Below are 21,043 nucleotides of genomic sequence, written 5' to 3'. Positions count from 1 at the left end.
CAGAAGAACACTGTTGAACAAATGGGCTGCAACTAATCTTAACTCAAACAAACCTACCACATAATCTCCCTCCCTCCCCCAGAGTTGACACTGGGTCTTAGAGGACTCATTTGTTCAAGTGAAGGGGTGGGTCCACGAAATTCTTAGAGCCTTTATAGCACTTTCATGCAATCTCTCTCAGTTCTCCGGAGTTATCTTGCCCACCTCTAAAAAAGCATCCCACGCTTTACTTTTGTTTGCAATTGGTGACATATTTTTAGAAAAGGGTTTACTGTTTGGAGGGGAGATGCATTTCTTACAGATGGTTGTTTATTTTCTCCCCAGTTGAGTTGGTTTCGTACGTATAGATGTTTCCTTTGTGTTTTATAGGTCAGATCTATAATAGCAAATGGAACCTTTTAAAGTAAATTTGATACATGCACAGGTGTGTTTATTCAGTAGCCATGTGGCAGCATGGGGTGACGATGTACCCATTTTACTCTCTGGCCTGCCCCTCATCAGTACCTAAGCTGTTCTCCAGGGCTGAAGAAAAGTGCACACTGATGCTCATGGGTCTCAGTTTAGATTCACGACGACTAACTGCGAGAGGACTAATATTGGGTCAGCATTCCTTCTACAGTATTTACTCTTACTCTCCTGGATGTGTATTTCATCTTTCTTCTTTCTTCTAAATCATTAAACATACCCTCCCCTCTTCACTACCCACCGCCACCAACCTCCACTTTTGAGAACATAGAAAGCAACCAGAAGGAAATGTCTAAACTCTCCCCCTCCTTTGTCTATTATCATACCTACATCCACCCAACACTCGGCTGGAATGCAGTTATTAATATGCCTTGTTGTTCTTATCTAAGGCTAATCATCAGCTCATCTGATTCACATTCTCTCTTGCCTATCTACCGTGGTCCCTTCTCTTTCCCACATGGTTAATTATCCCTCTTCCGTTACTGGACAGTTACTGGACGGTTTTTACCAGCATAACTTACATGTTGAATTAGCTCCCATCTTTAAAAGAAAAGAGAAAGGAAGAGGAATAAAAACTTCCTGGAGGGATCCCATAACCCCCTACAGCCACTACCACATTCTTCTGTTCCTCTTTGCACTAGAACTCTTCAAAAGAGTTGTCTGCTGTAGCTTTCCTTCTACTCTTTGCTGGAATCTCTCCCTTAAAGCTTTGACTCCATTACTCTGCCAAGACAGCTCTGACCAAGGTCACTAGTGACTTGCCAAAGTCAAATCCATGATCAGGTCTCACTGCTCATCTGACTCACCCTGATAGCAGTACCTGACCTGGTCATTCTTTCTTACACTCTTCCCTTGGTTTCCAAGACTTCGCACTTTCTAGTTCTCTTACTTCAGTGGCAAGTTGCCCCTTAATTCCCAGATCTTTAATACTGGTGTACCCTGGGGTCTGCCCTTAGACGTCTTCTCTTTCTATTCTTACCTCCTTAGGTGAATCCAGTGGGTTCCGTCCTGTGACCTAAAATGTCTATTTACTGGTGACTACTGAAATTGTATCTCTAGCTTGGACTTCTCTGCTAACCCACATACTCTCATGTCCAGTGGTCTTCTGAACTTCTCCCCTTGGAGATCAAATTATCCAAAGCCAAGTTCCTGATTTCTCATGCCTCAAACCTGTTCTTACACGGTCTTCCTCACCTACAGTTACTCATGTCAACAACTGTGGAGTTGACTCTGCTGTCTAGATCTACTCCTTGCTATACCTTTGGAATACAACCTGAATCATACCATTTCTCAAACCTCCAAAGACACCCCTTCATTCCAAGGCACTACCGTCTCTTGAATGGATTATTGCCATTGCTTTCTCCCTAGCCTCTTTTTTTCTACCCAGAATAGCCAGAAAGAACATTGTAAAGCAGGGCATCAAATCAGCATGTGCTTAAAGCTTTCCATTTCATAGGGAGTAAGAGCTAAAGTCTTTACAATGGCCTGCAACATCCCAGTGACCTGGCCCCTTGCTATCCATTGTTACCATCTTTAGCTGTCTGTCTCTCACTCCCCCTTCTTCCCTCCTGTTTTGTCTCCCTCCTTCCCACCCCCCATCCCCCTCTTTTTCTCACTGTTCTCCCTCCCACTCACTGTTCTGGCCATCCTGGTAAGCATATTCCCACTTCAGAGCCTTTGCACTCCTTCCCCCTCTTTGAGGGCAGGGACTTTGTTCTGTTACTACTCTATCCATAAGACACAGACAAGCCTGGCACATCATAGATGCTAAACAAATGAAGGATGATGGTGGTGAGGCAGTGTATGATTCTGTTGAGTATGAGGTCTTGAATTACTTCATGAAACTTTAAGAATTCACACAACTTTTTGAAGCACTACCTAAAATGTGATCGGTCTGTACATACACAAACTCTCATCCATGATCCGGGGTTTCAACCCGTGTTTGATGATGAGGCTGTTACTTTCCAGCATCGATGTGTTCATTATATAGCAGACAGTTGTGCTAAGATTATCTAGTTTAATCCTCACAGTTCAGATGTGTTACAATTGCATTTTACAAAAAAGGAAATGGGGCTTCACGAGTCTGAGACCAGCTGAAGATAGGAAGTGGCGGTGCTGGGATTGGATCCCTGTGTGGCGAGCTCCAGAACCTAACATCCAAAAAATGACGGGGCTGCTGAAATAAAACACCTGGGGAGGCTTTTTAAGTGAAAATGTTCTGCACATGCTGGTCATTTACGTGTTTATATACTTAAATAGAAAAGTATTTAAGAAATAACATTTAGTTTTGGAAATATAGGACTAAAATTTATAATGTTAAATAGTAATGAATTATAAATGAGATGATAAACCTTAAAAATTTTTTGATCTAAAAAGTGAGCCCTGATGGCTCTTTGGCTGAAGACCTTGGAGAGCTCTTGCAGTCTGGTTCACACAAAAAGTCCTAATACCCTAACTGGCGAGCTGTTGCTATGGTTCTGAAGGCTTCTGTGTGTGAGTACATAGATACGGATAACGTAGAGCTGGCTTGAAGTGCTCTGGGTCATTTCTCAAGAAGGCCTTTACGGAGGGAAGTGAGAGATAAATCCTCAGCTTTAGATTTCTACAGTTAACTTGGCAGGAGATTATAGCTCTTTAGAAAAACAGCCTCAAACTCAAGCAAGTTTATGAAGGTCAGTAAAACAGGAAGGAAATTGCTAAGGACAAGGGAAGAGGAGATCAATGAAACCATGCCTAGTCCTACTTTTAATGTTCTGGTTTGTAGAAGAGATGGAACTGAACTAGTCAGAAATGGGGACTCAGAGCCTCGGTTTCTGGTTCTTCGTTCTTTCTGCCACATCTTACTTATTTTCCTGGTCCACTGATTGAGGCATGAATCCCCTTCCTGAAGGCCTGAATGATTAATCGGACAGTGGTAACTTGGTATTTTGGAAGGACAATACATGAATTGATAGAATCAACATAAACAAACAAACAAACAAATAAAAGGCCAAGTGACTGACAAGTCTTGGAGAGTCTACCCCGCTAGGCACTACAAGTACAACATCATGTACAGTAACTATCATCTGTTCACCCGTTCTAACATGACTTTAGCCCTCAGATGTCCCACTTTTTTATGCTGGAAGAAATGCTAAGACAGAATCAGTCCTCATGCCAAACAGTATCTTTATAAGCTATAATGATTCTTGGTTATTTAAAGCAGAGTTTGCCTTCCTCCTTTTTTTCTGATTTATTGGAAACTAATCACTTAGGCTGTGAATTGTATCAGACAGAACCTATATGCATGAATAACTTATTTCAGCAGTATCAAAATCAATAGTCATTGATTTTTGATTTATTGTTGATTTTATACTTTGTGTCACTCTTCCATTTTCATTGTGAGATTAAAAAATGTATTTAAAGCAGAGTTTGCCTTCCTCCTTTTTTTCTGATTTATTGGAAACTAATCACTTAGGCTGTGAATTGTATCAGACAGAACCTATATGCATGAATAACTTATTTCAGCAGTATCAAAATCAATAGTCATTGATTTTTGATTTATTGTTGATTTTATACTTTGTGTCACTCTTCCATTTTCATTGTGAGATTAAAAAATGTAGAACCTCTGTATTCCAATTTACAATATATTTTGCCACACCTCAAATAAATTCTGTATAAAAAAAGAATCAACATTAAATGCCTGTGAAGTTGGTTATACTTGCTCCTGTATAAAGAAGGTCCAGATTGTAAATAATATGCTGTCTCAGCCTGTGTGTGTGTGTGTGTGGCCTGTGTTTTTAAAGAATCAAGAAAGTAGTGATGCCTTGGGAGAGCTGGTAACCAATTACATGAAACTAAGTTCTGTTCATTAATTTGGATAATGTGCAGAATTTTGTTAAGGACATAAATGTGTTTTCTCTTTACTACCATGACTACCATGACTCTTACCACACACATGTTTAAGATAGGTAATAGTCTAATTCACCCTGAAAAAGAGCTGTAGGATAGACTCTTTTTTAAGGTTCTGTCTATGCCATTGGAGAAAAGCTCAGAAATATGAGTGGTATCCAACTAGAGAAACAGTATAGCATTCCTGCACTTATTCATAACATGGTAGCATGGAATATTTTTGTTGACCTTATTTTTGAGTCAGACTACAAAGCTTTTGTATTATATTTGCTGGCACCACAACTTTGTGCTATAGATTTTTGATTTATTGTTGATTTTATACTTTGTGTCACTCTTCCATTTTCATTGTGAGATTAAAAAATGTAGATAATATATTTCGGTACTACAAGTGTATGTATAATTTAGAATCCCTCCCCTCACCCTGCCACATCTCTAGACTTAATTATTAACAGGTTGCTGAGATATAATTTTTCAAAGTTTCAAAAAACAATTAAGGCTGTTTTTAGACAAGACTGTCTATGAACAGAGAAATGAAATAGGAAGTGACATGGGTAGACAATTAGTACTCGCCCTCAGGACTAGTCCATAACGTGACATGAAGTATTCTTAATTGTGTTCTTTTATTTCTGTGGGCTTTATGTCATGACCCTTCATATATTTTTTCCTCCACTCTAACATCTGCTAGCTTTTAAATGGGATAATTTCTTTGGTATTTGCAATGTTTGAGAGATGCTTTGAACATACCCACCTATTGTTCCCAAGCAACTGACCAGGTCAAATTTGGGATTGGGCTCTCATGCTGTGAACTTATTAATCAACCCTTTTTGGCTTTAAAATATGAATTGTCCCTTATCTCAATGTCCTTTGTCTCCCCCTCCCCCCCCTCACCTTTTTAAAAACAGGCTGCAGATACTTTGGCTGTGAGACAAAAAAGAAGAATTTACGATATCACCAATGTCTTGGAGGGAATTGACCTGATTGAGAAAAAGTCAAAAAATAGCATACAATGGAAGTAAGTTTGTACTGGGTACAAACCAGTACCCTACTCTAAAACCTTTGTTTTTCTTCCTAACACTCCAGGAAATGTGCACTTTCTACTATTTAGCTCTCCTAAATCTTCTCTCTTGGCCCTCTAGTCTCACCAGGCCTCTTGTCTTTCCCCGGACCCAGCTCTGGGCCTCTGCAAATGGCACTCCTCTATTGGCACACTCCCTTACTCTGTCCACTGTTTGATTTATACTCTGAACATTCAAATCTTGCTTTCTTCCTCAGGCTACTCATTTGGCATACAGTGCATACTGCATTGTATTATTAATCCCTCTCTGCCCAAGTGTTCAGGGGCTTAACTAATATCAACTTCTTAAGAACAGGAACTATGTCCTGTGTATAGAATATGTACCTTATATAGGGTAGTTGATTGAAATGCGTATTGTCATTTGTTAGCTGTTGTATGGTTGTATGTTCGAAAGTAAAAAAATATTTTCTGTTCTGCAGATTTGTCCTCTTTGGCCTTAGTTTTTGGTTTTGTTTTGTTTTAAAGCCAGAGTCTCACCAAAATATGAAAAGGTCGCAATTTATTTTACCAGCATCTTGGTCTGTCATGGCACTTCCACGTGGGACTGTTTAGCTTTGACATCCTCTTGATGCCAGTCACCAGATGACAAACACCATTCTAGACTGTTTAGCTTTGACATCCTCTTGATGCCAGTCCTTTCAGATGACAAACACCATTCTAGAACATATCGAGAACTTTTTTTGGACTTTATAAAAATTTTCATTTTTCTGTGTGGCAAAAATATTGAGAATTTTTGTAATTTGGTTGTTCTTGTCAATAAATTTTCTAAGCAAATATATTCAGAGGTATGATGTTTAGATTGTCTAAGGATTTTAATGCTTGCTTTTTTAGGAGATTATAAGGATTTTTTGTCTTGAAAAATTACTAATTAAGTCAGTGTTTATTACTATAAAAATTAAGTGATATTAACCTGGGCCTGATACTGGCTTTATTAATTCTTGTATGTTTTTAAGAGGTGTAGGTGCTGGCTGTAATACTAAAGAAGTCATAGACAGATTAAGATATCTTAAAGCTGAAATTGAAGATCTGGAACTGAAGGAAAGAGAACTTGATCAGCAGAAGTTGTGGCTACAGCAAAGCATCAAAAATGTGATGGATGACTCCATTAATAATAGATATCCTTTTAAATAAGTTACCCATAGGGGCGTAGAGTTTGTATTTCTGTATTATCCAGTCTGAAGATCAGTTACTTTATTGTAGTGTTTTGAAAAGTTTTGTAAGTGAACATAGCATTTTAATTTTACAAAGTCATTCTAGTAATTTATACTGATATTTGAAAAGTTTTTACCTCTTAAAGTACATATTACATCTGCTAACATTATTCATGTGTTGTATTGAGAAAAAAAGTTTATCCACTTTCAGTTTACCATTGATAGGATGCAATATGCTAGCTAAAGTGGGCTTAGGGGGTCTCTGAATATTAGAAGTCATTGTTAAATGCATAGGTATATTTAAACAATTATGCTCAGTGTTGTGAAGTAGCAAAAATTCAGTAACTCTCAAAGTTTTGAAAAATTAATTTTGGCTTGAAAATAAAATATCATGGGCCTGCAATCAATCCAGGAACCTTTCTGCCTAATATTAACTCAAAGATAGTACATGCTTGAGGTTGGGGACCAAGGCTTATGTGTTTATCATATTATGTGGGGGAAAAATTAGTGATATACTTCATGTGTTGCTTAAAAATCACTTTTCTTTCAAATACCAATGTTTCTCTTGATTTGTAAACTTGCCTCCACTCTTAGGGAATCTTTTAGTGGCATTTATCTTCTACCACCTCTCAGGAATTTTCAACTGATGTATACAATTAATTTTTTTTAAGATCTTATTTTATTTATTTGACAGAGAGAGAGATAACAAGTAGGCAGAGAGGCAGGCAGAAAGAAAGGGGGAAGCAGGCTCCCTGCTGAACAGAGAACCCAATGTGGGGCTCGATCCCAGGACCCCGAGATCATGACCTGAGCCGAAGGCAGAGGCTTAACCCACTGAACCACCCAGGCACCCCTATACAATTAATTTTTTATGTGTTTTGTAATTTGTTGAATAAGTCCATGATCTCAATTGCTATTTCCTTTCTACGGATCAAAGCTCCTTAACAGTTTGATAACAATGGGATTTTCAAGCTGTGCCTGATGGAGTCCCAAGATACAGAAACCACTGAATTAGTTGATCTTGGACTTTGCTGCACTGCATTCCAAGAATCTGGCCATTCCCATTCCCTAAACCATGACCCAGGGAGATTCTCAGTTTGGTCACTCTCCACTGCTAATGGCATGCTTTTCCCTACCAATACCTTCCCCTACAGAAGCCGTCTGTCTCCATGAGCAATATGCACTGTTTTCCATCTTTCTCTTAAAAGGCCCTCTCCCAGAAAATCGAAAGTGATTTCTTCTCGGAGGAAAGGATGGGCACTCCTCTTTGGACCTTTGTCTTTGCCTTTCCAAACTGAAGACCTTTTTTTTTTTTTTTTTTTTTTTTTTTAATCATAGCATATGTGGCAGCACCTTTATGCATTTGGTCATTTTGTTTTGGCCTGGAAATTTATTATCTTAACTTAAATGCCTAGACCATGGTATACATATTGTTCCTTAACTCTTATGACAGTACATTTTCCTATGTAACTCACGAAGACATCTGTAATTGCTTTAATGGTAAGTACCATTAGTCAGTTTGTTCTAACATTCTTCCTCTGATCGACGTATTTAGAGTAGAGTGATTCAGCTTTCCCCAGGCACTCACCCGAGGTCATTATTTTCAGGAACTGTGGACATTTTGTGTCAGCCTACAGTGCTCTGTAGTTACAGGCTGCTTTTGTTTCTGTTCTCATGACAATAACTGCTTTTCAGTTTTTACTTCATTGACTGTATTGGTAGGTGTAAACTGTGGGGTGGAGGGGCAGCTAAGTCAGAGAGAGACTAAACAAGTCTCAAAGTCATAGATTTGTAGTGTCAGTGACCAAATTTGAACCAAACATGGTTCTTGTCACTGTTTACGAAACTGTGAGCAGCAAGTGTGCTGGTCACAAATGAACTCAAAGAAAGCATGAAGGCAGAGTTAGGTGAATCCATTGTATAACCAGCACAATTATTCCTAACCCTGTTCCATCCCCTGCTCCCTGTTTTCCCCTTGAAAGGACAATACTATATTAATAACTATAGCAGGAGGTAGGCTGTATTCCCATAATCATAACCCAAGTAAAATGAAATATTGTATACATATTTATATTTAGTTATGCATGGCTTATTAAACAGTCTTGTATATTATGCACATAAAAAACATCTACCAAGCAAGCACCTTGCCAAGTGGTATCTGGCTTTCCAAGACTATGTTGACACTATGTGTGGACTTACGGCTTTAGTCTGCCACCATATGTCCTGAGCTTGCTTGCCTTATTATTATTATTATTTTTAAAGATTTTATTTATTTGAGAGAGAAGGGAGTACACCAGACACGAGTGGGGGAGGGGCAGAACAAGAGGGAGAAGCAGGCTCCCCACTAGGCAGGGAGTCCCATGTAGGGATTCGTCCCAGCACTCTGGGATCATGACCTGAGCCGAAGGCAGATGCTTACCTGACTGAGCCACCCAGGCACCCCTGTCCTAAGCTTTCTAAGAAAGTTTGGGGAAAGTATTTTTTTAATCCTCAACTCCACACAGTCTGCTATTGAATTTAGCTTTAAAATTCAGTTCACTTTAGCTCAAGATTTCACAGTATGGTACCTAATCTCTAGTACCGTTAGTCACTTAAGTAATTTAAAAATCTCAAGTAGACAATGTTATTTGCGGCTAACGGTTTCAAGGATTTCAGACCTTATACAAGACTGAATGAAAGCAAAATTCACTTGATTTGAATTTGTTAATGAGAATAACAGAGCAAACACTGAGTATTTACCCTCTTCTAAGATCTACTACATGTATTACCCCATCCAATCCTCAGATCTATGCAGTAAATTGTATTTCCCCCATTTTGTAGAATTAGGAATCAAAGCCCAATGTCACCTAACCTGGGATTCAAACCCAAGCATTCTGACTCCAGAGCCCGTACTCTTGCCACTATATTCCAAGATCAATAGTATTTTCTAAAGTTTAAAACCATTCTTTTCACCAGGTGATACACTTTTGGCCATTCAGGCGCCTTCTGGGACACAGCTGGAGGTACCTATTCCAGAAATGGTATGTAGGATAAGTTTCCTTAAAATTGATCTACTGTCTCAAGAGGGACAAATGTTTTCTTATCAGCTGAAGAAGCTAACTGGGCGTGAACACTTTCAAATTACTGCTTTCAAGTTTCCTACCTGAAAATATTGGTATCTGAATTTGGATGACTTTAGTAAGATTATAGAAGTGACTGAATTATTTAACATTTTGATTAAAAGCTTTATTAAGTTTGATTTTGATCTAGAAAATATCAAGGAATGAGCAATGATAAACAGTCACTATTCTTTAAAAAATCAGTTAAAATTACTGTATCTGTAACTGATATAACAACCCTGAGGAAAAAGTTCAACTTCAATATCAACAGTAACAGATTTGCTTTAAATTGGGTCTTTCCCAAAACATTTTCGAGTTGAGTCAGACATTTATTGACTCTGCTATATATAATTCTATGCTATAAAATAATTAGTCCCTAATAGCTTTATCTTAATTTTTAATGTTCCAAGGTAGTTGGAAATTTTAATATTTATTCATTTGTTTATACCCAATAACTTTAAAGGGTCAGAATGGACAAAAGAAATACCAGATCAATCTAAAGAGTCATTCAGGACCTATCCACGTGCTGCTTATAAATAAAGAGTCCAGTTCGTCTAAGCCTGTGGTTTTTCCTGTCCCCCCACCTGATGACCTCACACAACCCTCCTCTCAGCCCTCCACTCCAGTGACTCCACAGAAATCCAACACAGCAACTCAGAATCTGCCTGAGCAACATGCCTCTGAAAGAAGCCAAAATCTTCAACAAACACCAGCCACAGACTTATCATCAGGTGGGTCTAGAGCCTTTGTTCTAAAAAGTCAGAAGGGAGACTATGAATACCGTATTAAACAAGTTGGTGAGATTTTTTGAATTTGTCAGCTCTGGTTACTCACTTGATTACCAAACCCAAGAGGCAAAATGGTAAGCTTAGTTAAGTATTTTATGTCTCCTGCATGCCCAGCACTGGGACAGGTATTATGAGGAAAATTTAAAAACAGATCCTACCTTTAATTATACTACTATGGATTTGTTTCTTAGGTAACGTAGACATACAAGCTGATTGTGTATTCAGACACATACAGTTGAATGCAGTATAATGTGCCCATGACTGTGTACAATTATAAACAGTGACCAAGGAAAACATAGTTAATGGGCCTATGCATGCAGTTTTCCTTAGGATTCACATTTGGAATTAATTGAAATTTGTTCATTTTTCCCCATTTTCATTATTTACATATGTCAAGGTTTTTTGTTTTTTCTTATCGGAGGTTTACTTTGAAAGACCCTTTTCTCTCTTAGTCATTCTAGGATGAATGTCTGAAATGTGTTCTAATTACCTTTAAGAAAAATCAGATGGGTGTACAGTATAGTGATGCTTGCCTCCTTTCTTCATATCCCTTATTGTTATACTTTTTATTTGGAAAGCTTAGTTTTATAAGTTGAAAAAAGGTCTCAACCTTAATTTTGGGAATCTTGCCTTCCCAGGTTGTTTAATCTGAAATGAAAGTAACTAAAACTCTAAAAACTGGGCATCAGGAATAGGATAAACATCTAAACTATAAAAATTTCCTTGGGCACTTAATTTTTTCCACGGTTACGTGTCTAGGTATTTAGCAACTCCTTACTGATTCCAAATAAAAGGCCCATGGCAGGTATTCTCTCAATGGTTGCCGAACGAATGACTTAGTCATGCCAGTCTAGATGTAATAATGCAGATCATTAAGAACTACATTGTGTACAATCCCATGTTTATTTTTACCTTTGGCATTTGTCTCAGTGGAATGTGGTGTAAGTATTACTACTCTGGGAGTTCACAGTAGTTAAGAATGAGGCTACCTGCGTGGCTCAGTGGGTTAAGCCTCTGCCTTCGGCTCAGGTCATGATTCCAGAGTCCTAGGATCGAGCCCCACATCAGGCTCTCTGCTCAGCAGGAAGCCTGCTTCCTCCCTCTCTCTCTGCCTGCTTCTCTGCCTACTTCTGATCTCTTGTCTGTCAAAAAAAATAATAAAATCTTAAAAAAAAAAAAAAAAGAATGAGGCTATAAAGATCTAATTGGACATAGTATTTTTCAGCTTCTTGTCCTCCTTTACTTCCTCTATAACTATTTCTATACTTTCAGGTATGGAATGAGGGTGCACAGTGCAAGTGTATTCCTTAAGAAGCTTACGATCTAATTATAATCTAATGGGGGATGTATAAAGACAGACACGTTTTACGTGGTTTAACACAATTAGTACACTGGCCTCCACAAAGCATTAAAAAATTTCTGTATATAGCTTTGTATTTGGAAATAGTAGAGAGAATAATTTGGGGACAGATTAGAGAGAACCTTAAATATCAGACTGAGTTGGGACTTTAGCCCATAAGCCAATGAGGATTTGTGAGCAGGGAAGTAGCATACTTAGAACTGTACACTGGTGAGCACAGGAAACACAGGGAAGATGCTTTTGGGAAGCAGAAGGATTAGAGGCAATGGAGATTGAAGATCTGATGTCTGCAGTTATGCAGCCAGGAGAGAACATTAAAGCTAAAATGGGTGGTAACAAGATTGGAAAGAGGATTTGAGAAACTCTATTTATGCAAAGTATGAAATAACTTTGATATATGAGATCTGGAGATAAATTTAGCAGGAGGAATGGAAAGTTGAAGTTTTAAGGTTGGGTGGCTGGGAGAATTATACCACTGACTTTGTAAAACCAAGGAGTCGGTTTTGGGAGAATGATGATGAGTCCTTTGATCTACATCTTGAGTTTGGACATTTAAAAGTAATGCCAAGCATGGGGTGCCTGCGTGGCTCAGTGGGTTAAAGCCTCTGCCTTCAGCTCGGGTCATGATCTCAGGGTCCTGGGATCGAGCCCCACATTGGGCTCTTTGTTCAGCGGGGAGCCTGTTTCCCCCTCTCTCTGCCTACTTGTGGTCTCTGTCTGTCAAATAAATAAATAAAATCTTTGGGGAAAAAAAAAAAAAGTAATGCTAAGCAGAGTTGGTACTCATGAAAAAGGCATCTTTCGATAAAGTTCTTTTATTTTAAAAATGTTAATCAAGGTGCTTTTTAAATTGTTTAAATATATGCTGTTATATATATCCTGCATTTAAATATAACTGCCTTTTACTATTAAAATATATGAACAGAAATGTAACAAAACTTTATCACATTTCTGTTTCCAGCAGGTACTATTAGTGGAGATATCATTGATGAGTTAATGTCTTCTGATGGTAAGTAGTTTAAAATTTTACTATTTTACAGATCAGTGCTTTTCTAGAATTTATAAGTGGCCTAAGATTTAAAAGAAATGCAGAACCTATGTTTTTTAACTGCTTAACATACTATGATGATTTATGAAAAATCTCCCACTGAACAGTAAATTGTAGGCATCCTTCAGAATTTTAATTTTTCTGCATTTTGAGAAAAAAGGGCCCATAAGGGGATACTTATTACCATCTCCGACTAAATTTCTAGTTAGCACACTAGCCCTTCACACATCTGAAGAATTTGGCCAAGAAGAGTAAAATAACATATTGGTAATCTCAAAACCCAGTTTTGAAAATACCCCACTAGGACTAACTTCAGGCTACCAATGTGAAGTACCTGAATTATTACTAACATTAGCGAAATTGTCATCTAATCTGAAATAATTTTTTAAAACATTTTATTTATTTGACAGGCAGAGATCACAAGTAGGCAGAAAGGCAGGCAGAGAGGGGTGGAAGCAGGTTCCCTGCAGAGCAGAGAGCCCGATGCGGGACTCGATCCCAGGACCCTGAGATCGTGACCTGAGCAGAAGGCAGAGGCTTTAACCCACTGAGCCTCCTAGGTGCCCCGAATCTGAAATAATTTTTTAAAAATCCTAAAAATACAAATTTTTTTTTTTTTGTAATTACTTTAATAGCTCTTTTAGCTTCTCCTTTCTGTAAGTTCTTGGATTCAGTTCTGGTTCCTAACAAACATAGCCAAACCTAGGAAGCTGCAACTGCTAAATAATAAATGGTACAATAGCTATTTGAGATTAAATATTTCTGTAGGAACAGAACATCAGCAAATTCATTAAGTCCAGTTCCTACTTCTGTTTACAAAGTAGTAACTTATTTAGCAGATCAGAGGACAGTGTTTGACTGATTTTTTTTTTTTTTAAGATTTTATTTATTTGAGAAAGAGAATGAGCATGAATGGGGGGAGAGGCAAAGAGAGAGGGAGAAGCAGACTCCACGGTGATGAGCAGGGAGCTGGATGCAGGGCTGGATCTCAGGATCATGACCTGAGCTGAAGACAGATGCTTAACCCACTGAGCCACCTAGACACCCTGACCAATGTTTTTAAAGCACATATTTTAGTGTGACAAGTTCAACCAATACAAATTTTCTTTTTCTCATGCTATACTATGCATACCCATGCATGAATTATCTTTAAATGAGAATCTTTGAAATTACACACTAGATACAAGTCATTAACTTCATTATTACTTTTTCTGTTATATACTGTAAAATAGTCTTATATGTAATTTAATTTGGATAGATGTACGTGGGAGTATTTTGTTAAACATAATTAGCCATATGTAAGAACCGTGTTTAATACCGAATTTGTTTTGCTTGCAGTGTTTCCTCTCTTACGGCTTTCTCCTACCCCCGCAGATGACTACAACTTTAATTTAGATGATAATGAAGGAGTCTGTGATCTGTTTGATGTCCAGATACTAAATTATTAGATTCCATGGAAACTTGGGACTGTTATCTACCTCTAACTGTAACATTTTAGACTTCTTAATAACCTAAGTATTTAAAATAATGAATGTAACATCTTTTTAGTTCACTGATTCTGAAGTGTTCTCTAATACTTTCTTTTTTACTTCACAAAACTTCAACCATAAAATCAAAGGGCTCTTTCAACCACAAAAACAAAGGCTTTTTTCAGGGGAAAAGGTGATTTAATACCCACAAATCCCTTCCATCCTCACGTAATTAGATGCTGGGATTTCAGCTTTTCTTCCAATTCTGAATCCTTCTTGTTTTTCCTCTTATGAGAGGAAGGTTAAAATAGATTTAAGGCCATCAAAAACAAAAAAAGTTGGCCAAAAGCTCATCACTTGTTTGTCTTGTATTTTTTTACTGCCACGAAACTGTCCGTATTTTTGTGTGTCCTCCTATCCAAACACACATTCACTGCCACTTATAAAGTGAAGGATGTAAAGTAGGATTATATTAACTGTTTCAGTGAACAGATTTTGTGAAGTGCCTTCTGTTTTAGCACTTTAAGTTTATCACATTTTGTTGACTTCTGACATTCCACTTTCCTAGATTATAGGAAAGATCTGTTTTATGTAGTTTGTTTTAAAAATGTGCCAATGCCTGTACATTAACAAGATTTTTAAAAATAAAACTGTATAAAACATTTAATTTATTGGTCTTTTTGGGGTATTTGATGTATCTCCAGTGTATTACAACTGAGCCATTAATCTTGTCGCTTCATCAACATTAACTGGTTCGTTTTCATGACACTGCTGAGGAATCTGAAGGGAAAAAAACACTGTATTTTAAAATGTAGATAAGAGTAGTGAACAAAAATGACTTGTATATAATTATTATCTGACTTAATTTCTTCTAGTCATAGAAGTAAAACAATAAATTCTCATATTCAGACTCAATGTTTTAGTCTGAATATGACTCAATATGCTGTATATACTACAAGGCCAAGAATAGCAGAAAGCCAAATACTAAAAACTGCATTCAACTTACTGGCTTTACAAAGTTGGGAGTTTAACTTATTAACAATAACAAAAGGAACTGATTTCTACTCACCAGCTGTTTCTGCAAAGGTTCAAGGGAAAGGCCTTTTGAGAAATGTGCAAGTTCCTTTTGTATATCTACAAAAGCTTTATTCACTCTGGTAACTTTTTCATTATTCACAATGTTTATCTTTTAAAAAAGAAAAAAGGCATTAATTTACAATCTTATAACCATTAATGATAAAATATATCCAACTTTACTTTAACCTTGTTAAACCTAAAAATTCAACAATCCTACTCATTTGTGGGGAAAATTCACACAAAAATTCTCATGGTTTTATTGGGAAATTTTAGACAAAAGGTTGTGTTTTTAAAAATAAGAATTATGTGGTCATACCTCATATGTAGAATTGGTATAGGCACACTAAATACATGACCACAGTCCTGTGGTAACTAGGTACCTAGGTACAGTCCTTCTAGGACTATGGTACCATCATCTCTCACTGCAAAACGAGAAACCCAATCAGATCAAATGACTTACTCTCCTTGAACATTCTATCTCTGAATCCTTCCTTGACATTCTTGCTTTATTGGAAATCCCTTCCGGTCTCGTGAGGACATTTTCCTTTGCAGCACTCCTCCTTTAAATCTAAGAGGAGGGGTCATATTCTTGTTCTTTGCTGCTGTTCCCAAACCATTTCTCCTTTACAACTCAGCTCTTCAATTTCAGGGTTCTTTTTCACTACCTACCTCATCCATTCACTCACATGGATTACTTCCGGCTACATCATTACTTGTAACTTCACACATCCTGTTTCTCTAGTTCACTTAGTTTGCTAACATTAACAGTTCTTGAGTCTTACTGAAACTGTCTCCCACCAATGTCACTATTTTTCTTTTACATTTTCATATCCTTTTTCCTTTAGCCACCAGAGATTCCATGACCGTTATTTGATCAATCCCTTCCTAATACTCTCTTAGCTTTCCTTCTCTTCTTTCCCTTAATCAAACTTGCTTGGCAACCTAGTTAAAGTCAACTGACAGCTTTTTCTGAGCCTAAAACTGAGGAAATTGTGACTGACTGGCTGGCTTCACTTTAAGTTCATGACCACAAACTTTAATTTTCCATTTATATAGTACCTGGCAATCTTACAACCTCCACTTAGGAAGTTAGGCCACTTTCTGAGAAAACTATTAGATTATTTCTGCAACCAGCCTGCCTATCCAGATTTCCCTCTCTTAGATTTCTCCCTTAGCATACATAAAGCTTCTAGTACTTCTATTCAAACAAAATGATCTCCTATCAAATACAAAGTTTTCCCCTAGCTTGGGATCTTTGTATTTGCTTCTCTCTGCCTAGAATATGCTGCTCCCAACACTTAACAGAACTTTAGATTACTTGGTCCTTATCATCTGGATCTTGGCTTCAATGTCAACCTGTATCATATCACCTAGCTTTATTTTCTTTATAGCATTTACTAAGTCATAAAAATTCTTGATCAAAAAGCGTAATTTAGATAGTTCATGAAAACTGAAAGATGAAATGTTACATTTCTATCACTATTATGACATCTACTAGGCCCTAGAAAGCTGACTCCACCTACTACTTAAACTTGAAAATATTTCTTTGAAGAATTTTCTTAAAGAATCTACTTAATCTCAATGAAATTTCCCATTTCCCAAATATTTTGAAAAAACAAAACAAAACACAGAAAAGAAAACTCCTTTCTTTTCAAATTTTGCATTTTAAGAAAGAAAATATCTATCTTATTTTATAGGTTTTTGTTTGAGTTATAGATATCTTCAGGGAGGTAAGAATCACACTGAGGAGAAAAAGAATGAGTGCTGACCAGCATTTTCTGTCTTGCTTCTGTTAAGAGGTTCTTGAATATATTTGAGTTCAGAGATAAGAACTGTTTGCCATACCATGGTTTTTGTTTCTATGCTCTGATAAAGCTTTTAAAACTTATTTTGATAATCTTAAAAAAAAAACAAAACAAACCAGAAACTGTTCTTTGGAGCCTCATGCATTTGCAATTAAAGTGCCTTTTTTTTTTTTTCATACATCCACATCAAGAAAGGGAGGTAATTTTTTTTTCACTCTTTTTTAAATAAATGTTTAAAATCATCTTTCCTTTGTGAGAAAGGCTAAGAACCGGTTTTAAATAATAGCATTCAGTTTTCCAGTGGCTTTACAACTATGCTTTGCTTGTAAACAATAAAGTCAGAGTGCTTAGCTAATACTTACCTTCTTAAGGTTAGTGGTAACTGGTTTTGCTTTGTTTTTAGACTTAAAGTTTTTTTGGCTGGCTATATGAAATACATTCCTGGACTTCTGCCCTCTTAGTTTGTTCTTAGCCATTGTCTAGGTAAAAAAAGAAAAGGAGCTCAATTAAGTTGCCCACATTTATGAACTATAAATCAACTTAAGTTTTTATAGTAAAGATACCAATTTAGTCTAAAAAACTCCATTTTATTCCTGATTTTTTTTTAAAGTTCCTGCATGTATTAAATTATTTCCATATCTTTAGTCACTACTAGGTTTTCTGCTGTTTGAGTGCAGAGTATGTATCTAATTCTTTTATCTGTAATACCTTGCCCACAGGAAGTACCACGTTAATTTCTGCTGGCTGAATTTGTTAATACTATCAACACAATCGCCTTCTCAGGTCTTTGCAGCATCTGACAATGTTAACTATCACCATCCATCCTGCTAGTTGACATACTACTTTTCCATTCTGGTTCCTATCATCCTGCTTTAGGATGGACTCCTGTCTGCTTTCTCCTTTTTCACTCCTTTTCACTTGCCTCACTTTCGCTCCTATGTACACTTCTTCAAAATGAGTCCTTAATCCTAACTTCCTACCTTAAATTACCTTCACAACTTCCATATCACCTTTATGTGAATGGCTCTTGTCTTGAAACTTTACATACTTTCTTTGCTCTGTAGCTAAACACTCACTGCGTCTGTAAATCCTACCTTAAAAACATGTCTTAAATCCGCTTTAACAATGAATATGAGGAAAATTTTAAAAAAAATTAAGATTTGTTGAGCTTATAATGTGTATAACCACTATGTGAACATTTTATATGCTTTAATTTACTCTGCACAACATTTTGTGGGGTGTACTATTATCCCCATTCTACAAATAAAACTGATGCAAAGAGGTTAATCTGCCCAATGTCACACTGTCATTAATCAAGAAGTGACAGGATTCAAAGCCGGAAAGACTAGATCCAGAGTTGAAATTATGTGATATGGCTTCTCATGTATAAATAAACATCATGCAGTACTGATTAGTTCAGGACTGGATTACTGCTGTAGTCCCTAGGTCTACTGGGTTAGACCATAGACTGGCAGACTATACCAATGGACCAAATTCGTCAGGCACCTGTCTCTAAGTAAAGTTGTAAAACACAGCTATGTCCATTTGATTATGTATTGTCTGTGGCTACCTCCCTGCTACAACTGTGGTCCACAAAGCCCAATATTTATTTATTTATTTCACAAACATCTGGCCCATTCAAAAAGATTGTCAACCCCTGGCTTAAGTCAAGTGCATTCAAGTCTATGCCTTGTGCTATGTGATGAACCATCCCAATATTAAAAACTTTGACTCTAACAATGCATTAGGGGCAGGGTGGTTTGTCCTGGTTTATTACTGCCGGAACCCCAAACCTAAGATAAATATGTCAAACAGAACCTGCCACCTCTCTGTACACCCATCCCACTCTACTCACTGCTCTCCAAAGATACTTTGCATATTCCTCTATTTTGCTCAACTTGTATCTCTCCACTGAAATGCACATCCTCCTTCAGTGTCTAGCTTCAGTAAACTACTCAGAGACAACAATGCTTACAAACACCAATGGTACTCCTACCTAAAACAAACAAACATGAGCACAGTAGGAAATTCCTGATTACTACAGAGGAATTAGAAAATACACATCATATCCCTGCAATTAAATAATCTAAGATCCTTCCAACAGTAACCCAAATCCCGTCATTTATGTAGTATTCATTAATAACAATTTAGAATGTGCCAGGTGTGGTATAAAAGTGACAGATAGACAAAAAGTGATATATATATACATGTATGTGATACAAACCCAGACACATGATTCGTCTTGCCAGAGGAAGCATACAATTGGGACACAAGAGGGATAAGTCCACCAGAGTTGGGGACTTGAGAAAGGTTCGTGGAGAAGGGAATACCTTGGGGGCCTGCGGGAATATTGAAATTCTGAGAGCAACGTGAAAACTGGGATGACAAGAGACACAACGAAAAACTGGTACCCTGACAAGGGCTTAAGGCTCAAAACGCACCAGGGTTTCAGGCCTGGGCCCGCAGGCCCGCTGCCCACTAGGATTGCTTGAGGCCGACCGCGACCGAGCCCAGCCTTCGGGCCTCACTGACACGAGACCCACCAGCCCTGTCCTGAGCCCCGAAAACTACACGCCAGCCTGCCAAATAGTTTATTAACCTCTCACCGTACCTTCAATATCCTCGTGCAACAACTCACGCTCCGGGTGACGCCATCTACACCCACAGGATCTTCCGGAAGTTCCGGGGAGGAAAAGAGCCAGTCAAAATTCTTCCCACAGGCCGTAGTTCCGCCCACCGGGTGAAGCCCCACCCACCGAGCGGAGTCCCACCCACAGAGCTCGGACCTGACTACACGAAGCCCCGCCCGCCAAACGTATTTCCGCTCCCAAGCGGGTTCCCACCCTCGTAACGTAGCCCCGCCCACAGGACTAACTCTCTAAAGTATCTTTTAAACGTAGGGAAGCCCTCCTCCTCCCTGCCTAGGGCGAAGTTCCACCCACCCTGGGAAAACCCGCCCCAAGAGAGCATCCCTTACTTTAGGCAGGATTGAGGACCAAAACTGGGCTCCGGCGAGCTAAGAGCGTTGGAGATGCGGCCAAGTCTGGATTTCCCCGGTGGATAGGATGTGTACAGAAAGCACTGAGGCGTTCCTGAGGTTCCGAGCCGAGAAGTCCGTCACCCTGTGGGCCCTCAGCCGCAGATTCCCGGCTGGATCTGCCCACGTTCCCAGGAGGTGGCGCTGCGCGCCTCTGGTTGGCGTCGGGGCAGTCCAGGGCGTGCGGAGAACCTTGTGCGGGGAGGGATGGGGAGCTATGTCCGAAGAGAACGTTTGTAATGAACGAGAAGATGGCATGCTTTTCCCTTTTCCTTCAAAAAGAGTATTGCTAACAGTACAGCCCAGGCACAAGAAAATATAAAAAGAAAACAAGTGTCAGGGAACGAGGAGAAACTGAGAAACTTTTTTTTTTTTTTGCCTTCTGGTTGTGAATTTGTATTTCTCAATGAAGACATTTTGAGTTTTTCTAGAAAATTGACTCAATTCCACCAAGAGGAGTTCTACATTAAAGTAACAGTTTTCATGCATCTCTGAACTTATTTTGATGAGTTCATAGGAAAGCCAGATTTTAAACAAATGTAGAAGTATTTACATATATCCGTTTATTATAAGAATTTAGTCTACATTCTAAGTGTCAAAATAAGGCCGTAATACCACTCCCTTTTTCAAGGAAGACACTACTAAGGCTCATATTTGAAGCTGCTGGCTGCTGTCTACAAAACTAGTAGTGGACAAAACCAAACTAGGATCTGTGTGGGTTGGCCCTGGCTCAAATGTTCTTTCCTCCAAATCAGCCACTGGCCTCCTTATAGGAAGATGAG

The 21,043-nt window shown here is 38.2% G+C and overlaps 2 protein-coding genes across 4 annotated transcripts in view; one reads left to right on the top strand and one right to left on the bottom strand.

The window, feature by feature from the left end:
* Positions 1–15,009, top strand: part of E2F5 (E2F transcription factor 5) — a 29,537-nt gene extending 14,528 nt beyond the window's left edge. Inside the window, exons 2-8 of one of the 2 annotated variants that reach the window (XM_082722635.1) lie at positions 5,256–5,365; positions 6,382–6,545; positions 8,038–8,079; positions 9,535–9,599; positions 10,141–10,408; positions 12,790–12,834; positions 14,212–15,009. In XM_082722635.1, coding sequence (XP_082578761.1) covers positions 5,256–5,365; positions 6,382–6,545; positions 8,038–8,079; positions 9,535–9,599; positions 10,141–10,408; positions 12,790–12,834; positions 14,212–14,321 — 804 coding nt within the window. In that variant the 3' untranslated portion in view covers positions 14,322–15,009. Of the gene's footprint in view, positions 1–5,255; positions 5,366–6,381; positions 6,546–8,037; positions 8,080–9,534; positions 9,600–10,140; positions 10,409–12,786; positions 12,835–14,211 lie in introns of both variants that reach the window. The other variant, XM_082722634.1, reaches the window with a different exon arrangement.
* Positions 14,994–19,968, bottom strand: RBIS (ribosomal biogenesis factor). 2 transcript variants are annotated; one of them, XM_082722660.1, is made up of 4 exons: positions 19,836–19,968; positions 17,587–17,703; positions 15,412–15,528; positions 14,994–15,122 (listed from the first exon to the last, which is right to left on the bottom strand). In XM_082722660.1, the coding sequence occupies exons 2-4, from the start codon at positions 17,698–17,700 to the stop codon at positions 15,051–15,053; spliced, it is 303 nt and encodes a 100-aa protein (XP_082578786.1). In that variant the 5' UTR covers positions 17,701–17,703; positions 19,836–19,968; the 3' UTR covers positions 14,994–15,050. The 2 variants fall into 2 exon arrangements, with proteins under 2 accessions (XP_082578786.1, XP_082578785.1); XM_082722659.1 differs by having other exon boundaries at positions 14,994–15,139; positions 19,836–19,937.
* Between the last annotated feature and the right edge of the window lie 1,075 nt (positions 19,969–21,043).

This window comes from Mustela nivalis (genome assembly GCF_964662115.1).
Source record: "Mustela nivalis genome assembly, chromosome: 2".
In the NCBI taxonomy this organism is placed as follows: Eukaryota; Metazoa; Chordata; class Mammalia; order Carnivora; family Mustelidae; genus Mustela; species Mustela nivalis.
The sequence above is the reverse complement of the archived record's forward strand: the minus strand, read 5'-3'. Positions and strand labels throughout refer to the sequence as shown.